The sequence below is a fragment of the Serpula lacrymans genome (genome assembly GCF_000218685.1).
Source record: "Serpula lacrymans var. lacrymans S7.9 unplaced genomic scaffold SERLAscaffold_12, whole genome shotgun sequence".
In the NCBI taxonomy this organism is placed as follows: Eukaryota; Fungi; Basidiomycota; class Agaricomycetes; order Boletales; family Serpulaceae; genus Serpula; species Serpula lacrymans.
Genome location: NW_006763301.1, coordinates 1,217,699 through 1,237,724, shown reverse-complemented (window position 1 = coordinate 1,237,724; position 20,026 = coordinate 1,217,699). Strand labels below are relative to the sequence as shown.

Sequence of the window (20,026 nt, the reverse complement as noted above, 5' to 3'; positions counted from 1 at the left end):
AGTCAAATAGCTGTATAAGTCAGAGGTAGTGTCAGCTGAGCCAGTGTGTTCACAAGTAAGTTGACCGTAAAATTGACAAGCCACTTCAAGTTTGTGTGATCGGACCAAAGCGCGTCTCGATCATATGCTCCATTATGTAAGGACCCTAGGTTCTAAGGCGTTGTCGAAGCCAAGTTCAGACATTTGCTATCTGAACTGGAGTGTAGCGTTGAACGCGAATAATATGTTGATGGTCGAAGGATACATACGGGGATCACCCGAGCAGTGTGCTTGCTAGATGCGGCAGGCTTGCATCTATAATTTACAACAAGATTACAACAATGAACTAATGCAGCATCTTTCCTTCTTTCCTCACCATACTTTCTCTTCCAGGTCCCACTCCTATCCATTCTATCGGTACATCTAAAAACCTTTCAATAAATCCTATGTATTTCTTGCAATTGTCCGGGAGATCGCCGAAAGACGTGATCGCGGTGATTGGTGCTTTCCACCCTGGAAGGGTCACATACACCACGTCCACCTTCGAGAGAACGTCCAAATCGGCTATAGCGCACCAACGACCTCAGAAGAAGATACCATTAGATAATGCCAGAACGTACCGGGAAAGCCGATGAGCTCCTTGTCATCGATCATGTACTTGACGGCAACTTTGATTTCTTCCAGGTCATCCAAAACATCGAGTTTGGTCAGGTTAAGGCTGTCATAACCGTTAATCAAGCAAGAATGCTTCATGACTACCAAGTCTAGCCAACCACAACGCCTGCGACGACCCGTGGTCGTCCCATACTCCCGTCCAATTTCTTGAAGGTGCACACCAACATCCTAGGAGAGACAAGCTCAGCCACACTCGTTTATACCTACGACAAACCTACGTTGAGCTGCTCAGTTGGGAAGGGACCGCCACCGACTCTAGTGGTATAAGCCTTGATGACACCGATGGTATGGCCAATCAACTTGGGGGGAATCCCAAGACCAGTACAGACGCCACCAATAGTCGTTGAAGAGGAGGTGACGAAGGGGTAAGTACCAAAATCCAAGTCAAGCATGAGTGCATTCGCCCCTTCAACGAGAACTTTCTTCTTTGCTGCCAGAGCCTTATGGATATAGACAACACTGTCGACAACGTAAGGTCTCAAACGATCTGCCAGAATCTGCGATGACGTTTATTGTCAGTAATGTACTTCGATGATAGCAATGACAGTCACCAACCTTGTACCGAGCGATCTCTCCCTCGGTGTCGTATTCAAAGTGCCCATAGCGTTTGAATCTGCCCTCTACAATTTTTCTGAACTTTTGGGCAAAAGTATCATGGTCGAAAAGATGGTGTATCCGCAGACCCGACCTCGATGCTTTTCCAGAGTAGGCCGGACCGATTCCCTTTTTCGTGGTACCAATGCTAAAGCGACATGATGATCAGAGAAGTGAGAAAGACAAAAAAGCTTCTCACCTGGAACCGCCGAGTTCGACCTCCTTTAATCCATCAACGATCTGATGAAAATCAAAGACGAGATGAGCACGATCCGATAAAAATATGCGATCGGTGCAATCGAGCCCTTTTCAATCTGATTAACTGTCCGTACGAAAGATAAAGAAACATGCGCATGTTTCGCTTACCTTGTTTTTCCAGATCATCGAGCTCCGCGAAGAAAGAAGGGACATGAACTACCACTCCTGATCCTATCACACCGATACATTTGGGGTTAACAAGTCCTGGGATAACATGGGATTATTTTGCAAGAAGTCGATGTTTATACTGCGCCACATACCACTGGGGAGCAAATGGAATGCAAAGGTAGTTTTGACTTTGTTTGGGCCAACTGGTACGACAATGGTATGTCCAGCATTGTTACCACCCGCGCATCGTGCGCAAACGTCAAAGTCTGCAGATAAAATATCAACTAATTTCCCTTTCCCTTCATCTCCCCACTGTGCACCCAGCACTACGGTCACTGCATAAATCAATCAGCTACTAGTAGCAGTACATAAAAATAGGTGCCAGCTCACCAGTCATGACCGTGGAACAAACAGGGTGCTATGAGTCTGTGGTAAGGGGGAAAAGACAAGGATGAGAATATACAAGTTTTCAGATCAGGGTCCTAGATAAATGGTGACTCGGAGTAAAAGTCAAGATAATCCTATCAGTGTGGACGGAGAAGGCAATCCGGCGGTGTTGCTCGGCTCTTTTCGCCCGACGCCTCCTTCCCTCCCCGTCCTCCGCGACCCGGACATCCATATGCCTACCTTTCAGTCCAATCCACTCAATCCCTCCCCCACACACCGTCTTCTCAAAAAGTACCCAGGCCTCTTCGGTATTCCCTTTGTTCTCATCATTGTAGGCGCTTCGTTTGGCTTGCAGTCTTTCACGCAAACGCGATATGACCTGCAAGACCAGAAGGTCAAACAGGTGCGAGTCGACGCTTTACACTGGATAACGAATCAAGAACGAAAACTAACAACGTGCTCATCGCAAAGGTAACACATGAGCAGGCTCTGGGATTGGATAGGAAGAAAAAGAAATTCGATATTAGAGAGGAATACTACGTGAGCAAAACTTGCTGTGGCATATTGTATCTCGTTGACTAGCATTTGGCGACAGAAACTGAGTGCAGCCAGCGAACAAGATTGGGAACCTAAAAGAATTCAACGCCCCGAAGGTCTACCAGAATGGGGTGTGCCGCCAACGGAACCCCCTTCGACCAACTCTTAATCTTAATGTATCGTACACTACGAACTAGTATCCTGGATTAATGTATATATTGAAGAAGTGTAACAGATGTATAACAATCGCACTCGTTCGCCTGATAACTATCGACTCATCTCAGACAGATCATCCTACCTTGAAAGAAAGAAAGTAGGCCATCGAATAATGCTCTACTTCACGCAGCCACACCCTCCAGGCCTGTCATATTCAGAACACCTCGACTGAAACCACCTGCCACAGCACGGAAACCATTCTCCTCCACTTCAGACAAGAAAAGGTCGTGCTGATCAGCCAGCCGCTCGTTAGTTCTCCGAATCTCCTGAACAACTCCATGTTGGCGAGCGCAGGTTGGGCATTCAGTTTCACTGTTCACCAGACACCTTCAAACCAGATTTAGCCCAGTCATCTAATGATCCCTGCAGTAACATACCTTTGGTGATAACTGTGGTTGCACATGAAATGAATACTTGGTAAATCGAGCTGTCCCCCACAGCTTGAGCATCGGGTAACGTGGAATACTCTAGGATGCTCTGGATCGGCCAAGTCTTCAACTTGCTTAAGCTTCGTCTTAGTTTCCTGTCGATAAGAGCTGATTAATTGGTGATCCTGGTTAACGAAGAAAGAGTTGTCATGAGTATGAGCTAATTGGAAAAGTGGTTTCAGTGTTACCATCTGTATTTCTTCTCGAGACTCCTTGATACGCGTCATAAGCCATTGTTTGACCAAACCAACGCTTGCTACTCCATTTCTACTCAGCACTTGGATGACACTGAGAGGGGGCATTATCTTCTCTTGTTCGATGTGCTCCAAAACTGCCCCGATATCTGCTTTATGACTTGACAACAATTCAGGCGTTGAAGTCAAAAACCGCAGGACGAGGGGATATAGATGAGGATTTGAAGAGCCATACAGCTCAAGGGCTTTGACCACTTCAACCGAAGCATCAGGTATCTTGCCTTCTTTATCCTGGTCCATCCAGAAACGGAGCACACTTTCGTACATCCCCATCTTCTCCCACAGTAGGACGAGTCCGGATGTATACTGATGGCTAGAACAGAGAATCAAGGCATGCGTTGGGTCATACGGGAGGTCACTCTTAAGTAGTCGGATAGCCTTTTCTCGGAGCGATTCGTTAGAATGAGACTCTGGTAGAGTCAAATATAACTCCAAAAGAGTGTTCCATATAGCGATTTGGTCGCGCTTCTCTGCTTGTTCGTCGGCAGGAAGGTCGTTGCTGGATGGCTCGACAGGCCCATCAATGCTCTGGCCCCAGCGTTTCCGTGCGACAGTCTCAAGGAATACCATAAAATAATCCATATGATCCACAAAGTGCGCAAAGTACAGCCGCGGAGAGGGTTTCTTCAGTGGCGCTGCACGTATGGCGCTCGTAGAGGGAGCCGCGATGATGGGGGAGGGCGTCGAAGATCCCGAGTTATCGCTTGGGGTTTCCTGTGCATCCACTGGCTTCACTGTCTTCACTGATGGTGATGGTAGCACAGAGGCATCATTAGATACGGTCGGTGCGGCTGCAGGTGCACGACTAATAGCCAGGTACGAGAGGTATGAAGGAGCAGCTCCACCCAGCGATTTCGAGGTGGTAATAGGCGCTTCTTCTACTTCAGGTTGTACTAGAGAGCCAGAGCTTGTGCAAAGGTCGATGAGGAGCTGTGTAGTCTCCTCTGGTAGACTATTTAGCATTGCTCTACCATACCGTGCCAAATTGCTTTCCGCCTGTTCAAAACCATATACATGAACAACGATACAATAATCAAAGTGAGACGAGATTTACTGTTTCCGACCCAAGTTTACGCATGTATACCAGTGCGTCCTTGAAGTTGCCCGCATCTTCAACCTGGATCCGTAAGTAATCTTCGTGCCTTTCGTACTTTTTCGCAAGGTAAGAAGCATGCTCGAAATATCCCGCCTGCCGACACACTCGGATAGCAGTGTCCAGATCAAACGGAAGTTCGTCCTTTTCCTCATCCGATGACGAGCGCCTGGATTCTGTCTTGATGAAACTATCCAAGCGCGAAACATCTTTCAACTTTGTATATGTATTGAGCAAAAGCGTCGTATGGTCCGAATTAGCGAGTCCAAGTGTGTGCAATTCTTGTAGATACGTGACGAGATTGTGTATCCGTTGTGCATCCAAAAACTTTACACACCGACGAATTTAGCGAGGATGAATAAATGTGACGAAGTGAATTTTAACTGACCTTGCGTATCACGTAACTAGGCTGTATTTGACCAATGGTTTGAACAAATTGCTGCATGGCTCCGTCATAATCTCCTTTGGCATATAGACTATCACCGAATTGGCGATGAATCTCAGCGACTGATACTTCATCTAGACGCAGCGTCTTAGCCAAATCGAGAGCTAAAGGGTACAGAGCCTTTTGGTATAGCATATCTAGCTTGGCAGACGTTGGTTTTTCCACAAGGCAAGAAAGCTAAAATTGTCATCAGTTCAATGTTCAAAGGTGATACTGGGTCACAAAAAGCACCTTTCCCTCGTTGGTTAGAATGTATATATTACCCCATTCTGAAATGACCTCTCGAACTCCTTCCACGAATGTGCCTGAATAAGCGACCAACTTGTTCTCGAGGTCAAAAACAGTAACTTTTGTTATGTCTGTGTCCCCAATAGTAGCATTTTTGGAGACAAAGTTCCGAACAGTCGCAGACGCAGACGCAGCACTAGGAGCAAATGGAGGTGACACGACAACGAGGTAATTGAGGTGAGTATGGACAGATGACTTGTGGCCTGCAAGACGATGTAAACATATCTCAGAAGGAGCATCAAGATCACACACCTTCGTATGCATAGGTCGGTCCTCGACCCTCCACTCCACAAACATATATTGCATCATCTCGGGCAATCACAATGTCACTCGCACGCCAGTCCATCGTTGCGCACCCAAGCCCACATCCAACTTCATCGACTATCGTAGACGCTCCACCGCTCCCCTTGCCAGAAACGTGATATGATCTGACGCCGTTGATTGTTACAATGAACAGATGCAAGTTGGGGTTGGTTTCGGTAGGTTCCTTGAAACCTAGACCAGTAATCGGTTCAGCCGGAGATTCGTGGACTGTCCTTGTTTTGGGTAAAGCTGTTAGAGAGGTGGAACCTGAAAAGATAGACTGGTCTAAATGGCGGTACAGGAGAACAGTACCATCACCGAGACCAATCGCAAGGTAGGACAACGCCGCAGAAAGGGCAACTGCTGATACCTGAGGATGGATAAAAGGTGAAACAGAATCGAAAAAAAAACTAAAAAGATGGCGTACAGGGTGTGGTCGGTTGCTAGGTTGAACTTTTGTGGACCGCAGGAGATTTGGTGCACCGGTGTTTTTGTCGACCTTTCCTAGTTCCCATATCTTGAGAAGGGGAGAACGCACTGCATCTTCTTCCTAGCAGTATTCTCAGTATCCCTGATAAAAAAGACATAGCCTATATAACATACCCCGAGCGTCACCAATATACCCTGCCTTTCGACCATATGTGTGACACGTCCGCCTACATGTGCGATCCAACTGGTCGTCGACACGAAGTCTTTGTTGACCATATGTATACTACCGTGCATATCTGCAACCAAGAGGCCAATTGACGATGAAGCTGTCGTAGAAATTTCCGGAGCATTCTGTAGTTACAACATGAGCTTCGCTGGGGAAAGGCTTCTGCAACTCGCACTTTGAATATGTCCGGCGAGCTTCCCAGATCATGAATGTCCTTCACAGGCTCAACATCAAAGAAAGAGAATTGCCGCAGCTTAATAGTAACACATAAGATGTCTTTAAAGTCGGTAGATACAAAAGAACTCACCGGTGGAACCGCTGTAGTCGTCGCGACTCCCCCGGTTGTGACTGCCATCCTTACTCGCTATCAACAACTTCAACGATCAATCCTCCGTATGAAAATCGATACCAGATTCAGAGAAACTTGTTTGGGCAGAACGGAGCTAAAGTATATATCACAATGAGCTTAAGGCGCCACTTGGCGAATTGCAATACTAATATATATAGGGAAACTACACGTACGATACCGTTTGCGTGTATTGCCACTGGCAGTGAACCTCAATGCTGATCCTGTTTTCTGAAAGATGGCCTTGGCCTTGACTCTATAAGGCCGTAAGGTGAAGTAGTAGTAAAAGCGATTCAGCGGACGTAATAACTCGAGAGTACGACTCGGACCTAGCTGCCAGTGGTAGTGGTTTCCTAATTTGGTAGTGCTCAGAGGACTGCCATTCTTGTAATTGCAAGGACAGTATAACAACATCATTCTTCAGGCTTGGGGCCTGTAAGATTATAGATTTGGCGTACGATTGCTTACAGTGTAGTGCCATTTGCACCAGACTCAGTTCATGGCTCGTAGAATCTGTACGTACTAAAACTATCCTTGATAATGGCACCTGTGAGCTGTACTTTTCCCCTTATTTTGCACAAGTTGTCTGTTCGTATAATACATGTTATGCCACTGATCACCGTTCTTCTCTATTCCACAAGCAAGTTCTTGCGAATTGTATCTATATCTTCGCATCGTAAACTCGTATGTGTCATCAAATAGTTCTCTGCCCCACCAAAACTTTCCCATAATTGCACCAGCATCATAGCCATTGTGTCGGGACTTTGAGCAATTAATGAGCATTGAAACTCGAAAATAGCTTCCAAGTTACAGTAAACGCACTTTGAACTGAGGAAGTTCATCAATCCTATAGGATTTCCCCGATATACCTCATTATTATTGCCAAAGCTGGTTATGAGGCCTGGGATTGCAGTACCTAGGCCAACGCTCGACAGGGCATAATCATGAACGATATCATAATCGTCGACTCCGAGGATCTAAAATTCGGGAATGTAAACCTATCCATGAAAAGTAGCAGAGGTCGTCGTACCTTTAGAAGCAGAGCTATCGCTAACCCCGTCCTATCTTTCCCAGCTGAACTCGAAGTTGAGTTGAATATGACAAGTATCATGCATTGTAAGGAGATGTCTAACCAGAGCAATGGACTAGAACCGGTACATTGGGCTTGTCCCTGAGATGAGTGAAGAAAAGTTCGAAGATTTTTCCTGATACCTCCAGCACCCTGGCATAATGTATCATGAATGCCTACAGTACATATCTGTTAGCACATTTACTTTCTGTTGACGGAGTAAAACTAACCTCCAATACATTTGTTTGGTAGTCCTCGAGCCTAAGTGGAGCAATTCGTCGTTTGCACATATTTACAGAAACATGCCAAACAAACTCACAACTCAATGATCTCCTTGGTAGTTGCAGCTGGTTGCTCCTCTGAAGGGACCGATAACCATTCGACACCCGGTAAGCCGGGGATACTGTCATAATCATGCTCTAAGCGCAAGTCAACGACAGTTTTGATCTTATGTCCCATAAACTGCTTTTTCCCTCGCTTTGTGATACCTAGGAGGTCGGCAGACCGATAGATTAGGTTTTGTTTGATCTTGACAGAGGGAGACCGGAGAAAATGGCCTATTGTGCGGACATTGTCGACGCCATGAATATTGACAAAAGGCGGGGGCAATGGAATGTCAGATCTTATGATTTTGGTGGGATCAATAATCCGAAAGATGAGGTCTGGATTAAGGAACCGATGTCGATGACCGACGCCCCTCGCGCCGTCGCTGTCGACGCTGTCAATAACAGAGGACGACGTAGGTGATGCTACAGGTAATTCTGTGTTTTGATGCATGACTTCTGGGGACATACTTTCAAAAGCTATCCTCTAAAAAGCCACAGATAATGGAACTAGACGACGTCGGCGAGTGTGCAGTTAAGGCTTTAGCGGCTCGATGTCGATGAAGGAGGATGTGAGGACGCTGGTGAATTCTAGCAAACTCTCACTCTTATATCTCCGTCTCACTACAAGCTTAAGTACGTACAGTATGCGTTCTTGCTCCCGGGTACCTCATTCCTCTGACTCGTTCCTGATCCTCCTTTGGATGGAACGACGTCCAAAGTGACAGTTGACTAATTAAAGTTCCGAATATATTCTTATTGCGATAACTCTTGATGCTACCTGAATGCTCCATGTACTATCAGCCGACCATCATCATAGTTACTTGACAAAATAGCGTAAGGGGTTCATGCGGGGCCTTTCAAATGAAGGGCTTTTTGTCTGCCTTCTGCATGAAAGGTAGATGCGCATTTGCATGCAGTGGTGGGAGAAACCGTGCCATTGGTATCTGGTCACCGAGTGTTCGGTCCCTGCATGACCATGACCTGTATAGCTAGTTAATTATCAATTTGGTAGTAAGAGATAGCAGGTCCCTTCGACTTCCCTTCATACCTCGGGTTCGGAGGATGATCCGACTATTTTGTTCGTTTGTCAAGGACTACATGTCAGTCTAATACCGATACTATCGTCAAGGCTGAAAGCAGTGTTATTTCGAAAATTCCATTGGCAAGCAGTATACCATATGATGTTGCTTACCTGAAAATTGATCAGTCAGATTCAGTCTGAGAACGTGGGAATGAATTCAACCCGCTTGTATCCCTTGATTTTTGGATGATGTTATGGGGATGCTTGGTGACGACCGTAGGTGAAAGAGTGCAGGATGCTTGGGCGTTGGAGTTTGTTGAAGCTCGCAGTTCAAGCTTTTTTGGATAAATGTCAGATGAAGCTGAACATCTTGGAGGTCGATAGGTCTGCTTAGAGACTAAAGGCGGACGTCGATCCCCGTTGATCATCTTCACGGACTCGCCGACTCGAAATACCAAAGAGTTGAGCATAACACCTAATTAGGTTTCAACTCCAGCGAAAAGACGTAACTACTATCGTTGGACAATAGGTGCAATTGGTCTGGGGAGAAGTTGAATAACTCACCAGTCGTTGAGCTTTAGACTGTCGGAACTTGACCAGTAGATATAATTTTTAGTTTTCTAGCTGCCTATGTAGAAAAATACGCAAGAACTTGAAGCATTGGAGCAGCGGAACAAAACCGAAAAGACGACACATGTTTTGTTCTGCAATTTCTGGTCACACTGGGTCACAGCGGCACTCACGGACCAAATCAGGCGGAGCTTACAAGTCAAATTCCGCCAGGTCACACCAAGTCCTGACGCTGGTGGTATGTGCGGTACGTACCGAAGCGGAGCTAGCGGTCCTTGATTGATTATCTTGGTGTGTGATTACCTGTTTCGGTCGCCTAGTCACGACTTCATCATTGTTTTCGTTTCTCCAGACGCTTTGAGGCCCCAATCAGCTCAGTAAGTATCTGGCATTGTAGGGGCCTACCTATTGACGTTTTCTAGAAAGATATTGCAATATTCCCAGCACGAGATCTGGTCAAATCTGGCCATCTTTCCCTCAAAATTCACACTTCTGGAGTTCAAGAGCATAGTGTCTCTGTCGTTGTTGCTACAGATAAGCTATTCACTAAATTCTTTCACAATTATATTCTCTATACTATATTCTACATCTGACAATTTTCTAGCTACCTGTACAGTGATTGTTGAGCCTCTGGAGGCCCAAGTGCATATCTCTTACCGGTTGCATCCAGTGTCCAACGATAGTAAGCTGTATTTGACCAATAGTTTGAACAAATTGCTGCATGGCTCCGTCATAATCTCCTTTGGCATATAGACTATCACTGAATTGGCGATGAATCTCAGCGACTGATACTTCATCTAGACGCAGCGTCTTAGCCATATCGTATAGTGGTCGGTTGGTTACAGTTGAAAACTCTAATCACTCCGAGCATTGGCATCACTATTTTAAATCTCCGGGGGTAGTTAGTTAGCTGATAGACTTAGATATTAAAATCAATTATCAAAATAAATTTGTGCGTGGCAGATTGAGAGCGTAGAACAAGTGTTTCGGTATGAGGAGGCCCATTTAATACAAGAAAAATATGAAGAACGGTGCTATGTGTCTCTATCAAGATATTACTCCACCCTACGTCAGACCGGCATACTGAGATTGACGTATCCATCTAAGATAGTAATTGGTGCACATGGGAACACAATGAAAGAGAAAATGTACCGGGGTGCGAGAGAATGACACTAAACCCAAGGCCACACAGTATCTGTTGATTATGGCGCTTAGGGAAATTGTGCAACATTTTGGTCCAATTGCCGTCACTGAAGCTTTTTGCATAGTCCCTAAAGTGCACAATGAAGTATGAGTGAGAATAAATACTAGCAGAGGTACTTACGGGGTTGTAATGACCTGGCAATCTGTCAGAAGGTCGCCTGCACCTAATTGGACAGCATAAGACACTAAACATAAGTGGAAGAAAGAACATACCTTGAAAATCTGACAGAAATACCAAGCCTTGAGTTATGTTGTATTGTGCATGCTGTGCATGCTGTGCAAAGCACAGAAATTCCGCTATGTTTAACTCAGACTCCTCAAGATTTTGCCTCAGTGTGGCACTGTTATTGTTGATGTATTTCACAAATTTACCAGTAATTTTCTCTTCCAAGAGGTATACAGCTGCAGAGGCTTCACAAGAATCTTGAGGCACCGCGACTGCAGAATGTACCAGATGGAGACGAGGAACGATGATGGTTGGAGCTGTTGGTGCTCTGCAAGCAAGGGTTTTGTCAATATAACTGTAGAGTAAATTTATCAGACTTGTGGCCCAATAAAGGCAGTTAGCCTCATCAAGTGTCTTAACAAGTTTGTCATTGATTGTCAATTGCTTGTGACTTGATGTAGGACCGGACACTCTCCAGTAAACGTGCTTCACCACAATGGCCTCAAGCCCCAGAATTGGTACTGCCGTAATGTGGGCTTGAGACAATTTGTCAAGGTTGACGAATGATGCTGGGTGACATGTCTTGAAGCTACCGGCCGGCGCTACCATTGACTTGGTGCTACGGTCCACAGCCAAAGTTACAATGGGCTGGCTAGCTTTGTCCTTGAAGTCAAAAGGGCGGAGCCGTTCGAGGAGCTGAAAGGCACAGGGAAAATGATTGTGATGCTTGTGTTGTTGTTAACTAGCAATACATATTAGTAAGTAAGATGTAATAACATAGGAAACTTATGAATAGATTTTGCTTGTCTGCGCACGTCTTTTTGTGCTTTCATAACACGCTTGAGGGTGCTACTGTCTGGTATGTTGAACCCCACAAGATCTGTGCGTTCTTGGCCAAGAACACACTCATCAGTCAGATTACCGAGCGACCTAGTGATCTCAGGGCTGTTGGCTACTCTCTTTGCACTTGGGCTTCCTGTCTTTACAGGACTTACACTCAAAAACAGTAAGGCCATTTGTAAACATGTCTTGGGCAAAGCTGAACAATGCTAAGAAGTAGTTAACATCAGATTGTATCTGTGGCAGCATATCTCACTCACCACAGATGCGTAAACATTGTTGCAGTCATGATCTCTTGAAGATCCAGACAAAATACCTGCCGAGGCCTAGCAATAGAATTTATTAAATTAGACAAGGTGAAAAAACAATGGGAAAATGTGACGAACCTGTTGTCATGCACCAAAGTTGATTGGTAGCATGGACAGGTGTCAATAACGAAGCAAATATTCAAAAAGACTCGCCTTTGCGCCACACAGGCACAGTGCCACGTGGAATAGTAATTAATATTGCCTTTTTTGAACTTGTGGCTGATCAGCACCACCTCTATTAGGCAATCCAGTCACGCTCACCTTTGCTTTTCCATTCGATACTTTCCGCGTTTTGGCATTTTGGCAAATTTTTGCGTCGCCACTGGCTACACATTGCATTGTGTCCTCGCTTTTGTTGTTTCCTTCACTTCCCTTCCTTTGCCTAGCCCCACCATGGGTCCCTTACTCTCGTTTTTATTCTCACCCGACGGTCGTTTCTGGATCCCTATTTTAGTTCACCTCCTCGTCACCTCCAGCCTCCTCCTCCTCATCTTCTTTGCTCCCCCACCATTTCTGATGTCACCACTTCCTATCCACTTCTGTTGCTGATCTGTTGACTACCACGTGCCACTGCTGATATCAGCAAAGCCCCTGTGGCCGGTTCAAATAGGGCAACATGTCCATCTTTATGACGTCGATCTACCATCATATACTATCAAAACATCGGTTGCTCATCTTGCCTGGTTGGAGCATGGGTGGGTAGTTTTTGAGCTGGAGAAGGTTCATCCCCTTGTGTCGCCCGTGTTCATCGCTGTCCCATTCACTTGGGTACACTTATCTTTTGTCCATCGTCTTCGCTACAACTACACCTACCACATGCTGCCTGGGACTCACTTGTTCCAAATTGGGACTACTCCTCTCCCTCCCTCGTTTGATCAGGTGGTCCAACACAACCAGTCCATTGGTAAGGCCATGGAACTGTCGGATTTGGACTAGGTGGTGGACCGGTGGCTCCAGTTTCTTTTTCTTCAGCAGAACATTCATTTACAGTGCGATTATTTTTGATTTTTGAATCATTTTTATGGACACATATTTTTTAGAATGCCTGACTGACAATAAAGGAACTGTGTTGATACTGATAGTGTTTTGCCTTGCCTTTTTTTTACTGCATCTTCCCATGACATCATGATTTTCCTGCTCTCTTTTTGCTATTGGACTTTATGGCTGTACAAACCTGTGACATTACTCACAGCATTCATTGTTCTATCCCTTTCTTTTCCTTTTTTTGACAATCTTATCCTGTACTACCTATGCAGGATTCATCAGCGTACATTTTTTCCTTCATGTTCTTTCTCATTCTTTTTGCACAGCTATACTGTGCATAGCCTACTTTTCTTTTACTATATAAACCCTTGTATTTTATCTTGTAAAAAACAACAAGAACTCGATTCCAGACTTCTTCTCTAATCTTAAGTCCACTTCTTACTGCTACTTGTGATCCGGTGTGGTCACAACACTTCCCACTGCTACCACTGTTAATTGCTGTCATCGTCACTTCCCACTTTTGAAGTCATTGTTATCCCTTTCGATTAGAGTCCTTCTGCGCACTACAGTTTGTGCGTCAGGAGCCTGCTATCACTGGGAACCTTGTCACCTTGTCATCCTTGTTGTTCTCAAACCTACCTTGTGCTACAATTAGCAAGGTAGTGCTTGTCTATACTTGCCACAAAGCCCCTATCTTTCTATATTCCAACTATCCCTCCTCCTCAAAACCCACACCCATACATCATTGGGTTTTACTTTGAAGGATCGTTATACGTACCACCCCACAAACAACCAGACCACTCCACTGTTCTAGGAGGCAAAGCCCATAAACAAGTTCCGTGGAATCTGGGAGGATTGTGTGTTAGTTTGTTTTTGTGTGTGGTTTTTCTAACAACAGTTCTCATCATCGACACCGTGCTGGTGTAACAACCAAGAGTTTGAGTTTGTTACTCTGGCGCACAACTAGAACACACTATAGAGATGATGATGAGGGAGTGGTTACCCTTTAGACTTTCAACAAGTTAGTTGTGAGGATACAACAGGAGGAATTGCTGAGGAGTCTCCTTGATCTATTGGTCTATATATACTACTACAGTTTGTTTGTACATGTGTACTGTACAGTTTGATAGAGGCAGTGGCTGATGATGTCATAGGGCCTAGCCCATGTGACCAGCTCCAATGCGTGAGAGACTTGTAGCTAAAATAAGAAGAAAAGGCAGTGCAGTGCGAGAAAGAGGAGTTTGAACAAAAGGGAAAGTGCCGCATGGCACAACGTGAGAAAACTACAGTAAAAGGTTAAAGAGGAGAATGAAAATTAAAGGTCCAAAAATGTGTTATCGTAACAGCTGGACGACCCAATTTGCTCAATGACAAGCTTGTGTTTGATTCTCCACGAGTACTTGAACCTTCATGAGGACCTGAACCTCCACAACTAGTTGAACTTCCGCGCGTGCAAGAACCTCTACAAGGACGAGAAATGCGACATTTTTGACCAAACACTTTAAGAAAAACCTATAGAATAGAACTGTTATGAATGAAAATATGAGAGAAACTAACGCACCTCGTCCATCAGATTATAATCACCTGGTAGCTCATCTTCCTCTAAGTCTTCTTCATCAGAATCATGTTGTGCATGGACACTGGCAATTGAGCCACCCACACCCCGCTTGCACTCCTGTTTCCAAGATAAAATGTCCTCAAATTGGGCATTTGTCATCACCAAGATGATTGATACCTTCAAATTTGGAGCAAACCTTGGGGTGGGGTCCTTACCTGCAATATGAAAGAAGGAGTTGTGTAGAACAAGTTTTTCTGTGCCTTTAAAAGGCATGTGAGGGTCGTAAAGGAGAAGTTTGGGTGCTTTGTGCATTTTGAGGGATTCTAGTGATAAATTGCAATTGACAGACCAATCCGCCCATAGTAGCTGTAGGTTGTCAATAATAGTCAGATGCAGCTGGCATGCAGTGATAGCTAAAGAGACGGATATGTCCCGCTCAATATTCTGTCGCCAGCACAAAAGCAACCTGTCAGAATTTAAAACTCAGGGCTAAAGAGATAATACGTACTCCTACCAACTCTGTTCCAGACTTGCCCTTGACCTTCAGATAATGCAACGCTGCACGGATTGTTACTTGATGCTGAGGTGAGTTTGTTGAGGCCAATATTTTGTTACGGTGGTGGGCGTAGGTTGCATGACTTGATGTATAACCGGTCAAAGAATTGGAGTATGCGGCTGATGCAGAACGACTGATAGGAGGAGGAGGAGGAGGAGGAGGAGGCATTGTACTCGAGCCTAAATATTGTGTAGGCAAGGAATCCTCTGTCAAGCAGAAAAAAAAAGTCAGCCGAGCTACAGCTACCACACGCTGCCTGGGACTCACTTGTTCCAAATTGGAACTACTCCCCTCCCTCCCTCGTTTGACCAGGTGGTCAAATATAACCAGTCTATTGGTAAGGCCATGGAACCGTTGGATTTGGACTAGGTGGTGGACCGGTGGCTCCAGTTTCTTTTTTTCAGCAGAACATTCATTTACAGTGCGATTATTTTTGATTTTTGAATCATTTTATGGACACATATTTTTTAGAATGCCTGACTGACAATAAAGGAACTGTGTTGATACTGATATTTTTTTTGCCCTGCCCTTTTTTACTGCATCTTCCCATGACATCATGATTTTCTTGCTCTCTTTCTGCTATTGGACTTTACTTTATGGCTGTACAAACTTGTAACATTACTTACACAGCATTCATTGTTCTATCTCTTTCCTTTCCTTATTTTGACGATCTTATCCTGTACTACCTACACAGGATTTGTTAGCATACATTCCTTCCTTCATGTTCTTTCTCATTCTTTTTGCACAGTTATACTGTGCATAGCCTACCTTTCTTTTACTATATAAACCCCTGTATTTTACATTGTAAAAAAAAAAACAAGAACTCCAATCCAAACTTCTTCTCTAATCTCAAGTTCACTTCTCTCTGCTACTTGTGATCCGGTGTGGTCACAACACTTCCCACTGCTACTACTGTTAACTGCTGTCATTGTCACTCGTCACTTCCAAAGTCATTGTTATCTCTTTTGATTAGAGTCCTTCTGAGCACTACAGTTTGTGCATCAGGAGCCTGCTATCACTGGGAACCTTGTCACCTCATCATCTTGTTGTTCTCAAACCTATCTTGTGCTACAATTAGCAAGGTAGTGCTTGTCCATACTCGTCACTAAGCCCCTATCTTCTATAATTCAACTATCCCTCCTCCTCAAAACCCACACCCATACATCTCTGGGTTTTACTTTGAAGGATTATTATACATACCACCCCACGAACAACCAGACCACTCCACTATTCTAGGAGGTAAAGCCCATACACAATTTCCGTGGAATCTGGGAGGATTATGTGTTAGTTTGTTTTGTGTGTGGTTTTCTAACTACAGTTCTCATCATCGACAATGTGACTCACAAGTGTTCTCAGTTCGGAGAATGATCTGAGCTCACCTCTGAGGCATGTGTGGGCCCATCTAGAACCTCTAGGCCAAGGTTCAACATTCAGCATTTAACCTGGTTCAACGGCCTGGCAAACGCACGGCGCTGACTCATATGTCAAGTAATAAGCACCATGATATTCACACGAGAACCAACTTATGTCCGTGGGGAATGTTGAGTGCCAGCTTGAGTACTAGTAGTACCGTATCCTAATGGTTACAGCTGGATGCTGCACACCCTAACTCTCTCCCAGTACCGCATGCCTAACCCAAGAGGACAAAATGGTACCAGGCATCCTCCTTGTAAGTATTGTTGTATGCTCACAGCTGGTTGCTAACTTGGATGCTTGGTGATCAGCACCTGATGCAACAATGTGTCCTCTGATTGAACACTACCTCAGCTGTGGGTATTCCAACCCAGAGATTGTCAACAGGTTGAAGAAGTATTATGACACTGACCATTTTCAATTCTTGTAAGTGCCTGGGTCTACACTGTAGGTGGTTAGTTCACAGTTAGGATTATTGCAGACTGGCGTTGCTGAAGAAGAAATGCATGCAGTGGGGCTTGAAAAGTACACGCGGTCAAGCTCACACATTAGAAAGCATAGGTCCCACTGTTGAACGTGTCTGCGCGTGCTTTCCGGTGCAAGGTTCACATGATATGAAAAAAGCTCTACTACAAGAAGAAAAGATTATGGTACTGTGGTAAGCTGATATAATGAACATTGTATTTGTCTACTTACCCAAGGAATACAGTCAGCTTATTCCCAAGTACATGAATACCCACCACCGTCAAGAGGTCGTGGCTTGGAGGAGTTGAAAGCTTAAACACAGTTATTACTGGATGGCGGGCATTAATGATCTCTGGTCTTTTGACCAGCATGTCAAATGGAGGTGTTTCCAGTTGTTTTTACATGTAGGACTGGAACCGTTCTCTGGGAAGATATTATGGCTCAAGATATGGTGGGCCAACCGCAATCCCCGCTTGATATGTGGATGGTATTGTGACACTGTTGCTAAGCTTGATGGTAAGTAATCGTACTTTTCATGAAATTAACTCTAATCACATGCTAGGCATGCCATTGGTGACTCAAAGCGACCCCGGTTCTGAAAATAATGGCATCGCAAATGGCCACACACTCCTGAGACATCTGCAAGACCCCAGTCTTGAACATACCTTACAGCACAAGTTCAAAGGCTTGCACCGCAACATCAAACCTGAAATATTTTGGAATCAGCTACGTAGGCAATGGTCTCCAGGCTTTGAACATCCCCTCAACTACGGACTAAATGAAGGCTTGTACAACCCAGATGATCCTTTACAATGGTAAGTTGTATTAAAGGGACTCAGTAGCATCTAATAATACTGTCTTATTAGGCTCACATTTCACTATATCTTCATCCCCTGGCTGCAAGACAAACTGGATCTCTTTGTCAACAGATTCAACCACACTCTTTCTTGGCACAACCGTAACAAGATTTTACCGCATGAACGCCCAGCCAATATCTTTGAACAACCAGAGCACTTCCAGTCTCAAGACTTTGCAGTAAGTTTTTCATTTTGCTGTAAGTTACACTACTAACTGTATTGTAAATAGGTCAAAGTGCATCTACCCTCACTTGCAGAAGTCAGAAAGACGTATGCTCCACCTGAGCATCATGTCTTTGAACTTGTCCCTGCAGCTTTTGCGCAGGAAGCCTCCAACTTTCTTCGTGGTGCCGGCTCGCCTGTAGTAATGCAAGACAATGCGTGGGATGTCTATCTCAGTTTACTAGAACATCTAACCACACTACAGAGTTCTTGTGGGTCAGCCAGCATTGCCGGATGAAGGTTTTGTCGGGTCTGAATTTATGCCTCTGGTGAATCTCCCTGTCTACAGACCAACAACTACACCGGGCGGTTCATGCACAAATGAATTTTCTTCCAATGATGACAAAAGTGACTACATTTATGAATGGACTGACTCAAGTAGCGGAGGATATTCATATATCAATGAAACCTGACTTATTCACAAGCATTCTCCCTTACATGGCTCAGTGTATCATGGAATCCAATGTAATTAGCAAGTGAATAGATACATGCACAATTTGACTAAGCTACAGCCCTTTCATTCCTTTCCTATTTGATAACCTGCTCCACCATGACCACCCCAGTTGCAAACCTTGTGCTATCCATATCCACACATTTCTGTGGAGAGTTTGCACTGGAGATGGTAAAGCTGATGTCGGAAGAGCAGGTAAGCTGGTACTTGGCACACTCTGCATCTTATCACTGAAAAACAGGCATTTCAGTATATCAATGGGGAATGGGCGCAATGTACTTATCTATCTTCCGCATATCTGTCTGAGAAGGTGGTGAGCCCACAAGCTTTGTCTGAATGCATCAGACAAGGATTGCGCTGTGGGACTAAGCTGAGAAGTCCGTTTTTGGTTATGGTCACATGACCAGAATGACAGTTACCATCACTCGAAAAGTTTTTACTTCTGTCCTTCATCGAGTCCTTTGATTGCTTCTCCTTGTTGCTGTCCTTGAGCACCTCAGGATGGTGGCCATGGAGCCATTTTCTTTTTCTAGCTATTTTCTCTTTTTAGAAAGGTGCGTGGTATAAAGGTACGTAAACTACATTGATTTTCAGCAGCTACCATACTTTCCCCACTTTTGTTGAGTCACTCATCGATCTTCCAATATGACTGAAAGCTCTTTCCCCAGCGGTTTGAGCAACTCCAATAGCAAGTCACCCACATGGTCTGTGCAAGAAAATGAAGGCAACAATGCAGATACGTTAGGTGCGTATAATTTCACTTAAAAACCATTGATACTAACATTGGATTGTTCAGATATTGTGATGGCCTTGTTGGCTGGCATCAGTCTCTCCCCCACCAATGCTATGACTCTCATGTCTGCAGTGCTGGACCGCACTGCTGCTGGTGGAGCCTCTCCTCCATCCCAGAGAGCATCTGCCTCAACAGCCACACCCCCTTTGACTCAGGCTCCTGTCGCAGCAACATCCTCATCTTCCACACTAGTTGCCACCCCAGTTTCATGCTCCTGCTGCCTCGATCCAGACTTACCAAGGGTGGCCATTCCATGTGCCCGAGCCTGGGATGCAGGGCCAATATTACTTGGTTACCAGAGGTCATTGCATTGGGATATTCGCTGCCTGGTAAGCCTGGTCACTTTGTATCTTATTTTTTCTTACATTTTACATAACAAGGCAAACAACCTCCCCCTATGTGACTGGGGTGAGCCACGCAACCTATACTTGCACTTTATCTCTGGAAGCTGGGATAGCCAGCATGCACCTTGCAATAGACAATGGTGAGGTGGAGATTTTGCCGTGATTTATGGCTGCTGGCTGTCAGGTCTTATTTCTTGCAAAGTATGTACAGTAGCACAGTGCCTGTGTTTTTTGTTGCAATAAACGATACTCATACTGCCCAAACAGTCGCTCTCTGTTCTTGATCCTGCACGCAAGTCTTATCATTTATAATT

General features: G+C 44.8%; 8 protein-coding genes across 8 annotated transcripts; 2 read left to right on the top strand and 6 right to left on the bottom strand.

Annotated features, from left to right (window-relative positions):
• Positions 1-214: 214 nt before the first annotated feature.
• Positions 215-2,114, bottom strand: SERLADRAFT_476389 (uncharacterized protein; the record flags this gene model as incomplete). The annotated part of the gene is made up of 8 exons (XM_007322235.1): positions 215-543; positions 600-822; positions 873-1,151; positions 1,210-1,396; positions 1,448-1,553; positions 1,615-1,710; positions 1,767-1,949; positions 2,005-2,114. 8 exons carry the CDS (start codon positions 2,009-2,011, stop codon positions 326-328), a joined length of 1,299 nt encoding a protein of 432 aa, XP_007322297.1.
• A 95-nt stretch (positions 2,115-2,209) lies between these two features.
• On the top strand, positions 2,210-2,800 carry SERLADRAFT_476383 (uncharacterized protein; the record flags this gene model as incomplete). The annotated part of the gene is made up of 3 exons (XM_007322234.1): positions 2,210-2,404; positions 2,473-2,541; positions 2,597-2,800. The coding sequence occupies 3 exons, from the start codon at positions 2,234-2,236 to the stop codon at positions 2,705-2,707; spliced, it is 351 nt and encodes a 116-aa protein (XP_007322296.1).
• SERLADRAFT_452457 (uncharacterized protein) lies at positions 2,658-6,575 on the bottom strand (the record flags this gene model as incomplete). Its single annotated transcript, XM_007322233.1, has 11 exons — positions 2,658-3,081; positions 3,132-3,307; positions 3,371-4,432; positions 4,491-4,856; positions 4,918-5,151; positions 5,206-5,465; positions 5,515-5,935; positions 5,993-6,115; positions 6,169-6,290; positions 6,356-6,473; positions 6,528-6,575. The coding sequence occupies 11 exons, from the start codon at positions 6,573-6,575 to the stop codon at positions 2,877-2,879; spliced, it is 3,135 nt and encodes a 1,044-aa protein (XP_007322295.1).
• A 545-nt stretch (positions 6,576-7,120) lies between these two features.
• SERLADRAFT_476375 (uncharacterized protein) lies at positions 7,121-8,133 on the bottom strand (the record flags this gene model as incomplete). Its single annotated transcript, XM_007322232.1, has 6 exons — positions 7,121-7,328; positions 7,389-7,543; positions 7,597-7,640; positions 7,700-7,811; positions 7,866-7,896; positions 7,955-8,133. 6 exons carry the CDS (start codon positions 8,092-8,094, stop codon positions 7,196-7,198), a joined length of 615 nt encoding a protein of 204 aa, XP_007322294.1.
• A 120-nt stretch (positions 8,134-8,253) lies between these two features.
• Positions 8,254-9,695, bottom strand: SERLADRAFT_476374 (uncharacterized protein; the record flags this gene model as incomplete). Its single annotated transcript, XM_007322231.1, has 5 exons — positions 8,254-8,549; positions 8,603-8,942; positions 9,002-9,091; positions 9,154-9,494; positions 9,547-9,695. The coding sequence occupies one exon, from the start codon at positions 9,450-9,452 to the stop codon at positions 9,165-9,167; it is 288 nt and encodes a 95-aa protein (XP_007322293.1).
• Positions 9,696-10,480: 785 nt separating this feature from the next.
• SERLADRAFT_417646 (uncharacterized protein) lies at positions 10,481-12,050 on the bottom strand (the record flags this gene model as incomplete). Its single annotated transcript, XM_007322230.1, has 7 exons — positions 10,481-10,654; positions 10,705-10,823; positions 10,877-10,919; positions 10,969-11,617; positions 11,737-11,801; positions 11,917-11,960; positions 12,022-12,050. 7 exons carry the CDS (start codon positions 12,048-12,050, stop codon positions 10,623-10,625), a joined length of 981 nt encoding a protein of 326 aa, XP_007322292.1.
• Positions 12,051-14,417: 2,367 nt separating this feature from the next.
• Positions 14,418-15,335, bottom strand: SERLADRAFT_441687 (uncharacterized protein; the record flags this gene model as incomplete). Its single annotated transcript, XM_007322229.1, has 3 exons — positions 14,418-14,552; positions 14,615-15,055; positions 15,120-15,335. 3 exons carry the CDS (start codon positions 15,333-15,335, stop codon positions 14,418-14,420), a joined length of 792 nt encoding a protein of 263 aa, XP_007322291.1.
• Positions 15,336-16,793: 1,458 nt separating this feature from the next.
• Positions 16,794-19,875, top strand: SERLADRAFT_410757 (uncharacterized protein; the record flags this gene model as incomplete). The annotated part of the gene is made up of 14 exons (XM_007322228.1): positions 16,794-16,836; positions 16,892-17,006; positions 17,062-17,238; positions 17,368-17,561; positions 17,608-17,860; positions 17,912-18,080; positions 18,132-18,336; positions 18,688-18,770; positions 18,817-18,888; positions 19,126-19,144; positions 19,201-19,320; positions 19,372-19,697; positions 19,749-19,776; positions 19,826-19,875. The coding sequence occupies 14 exons, from the start codon at positions 16,794-16,796 to the stop codon at positions 19,873-19,875; spliced, it is 1,854 nt and encodes a 617-aa protein (XP_007322290.1).
• Positions 19,876-20,026: the final 151 nt, after the last annotated feature.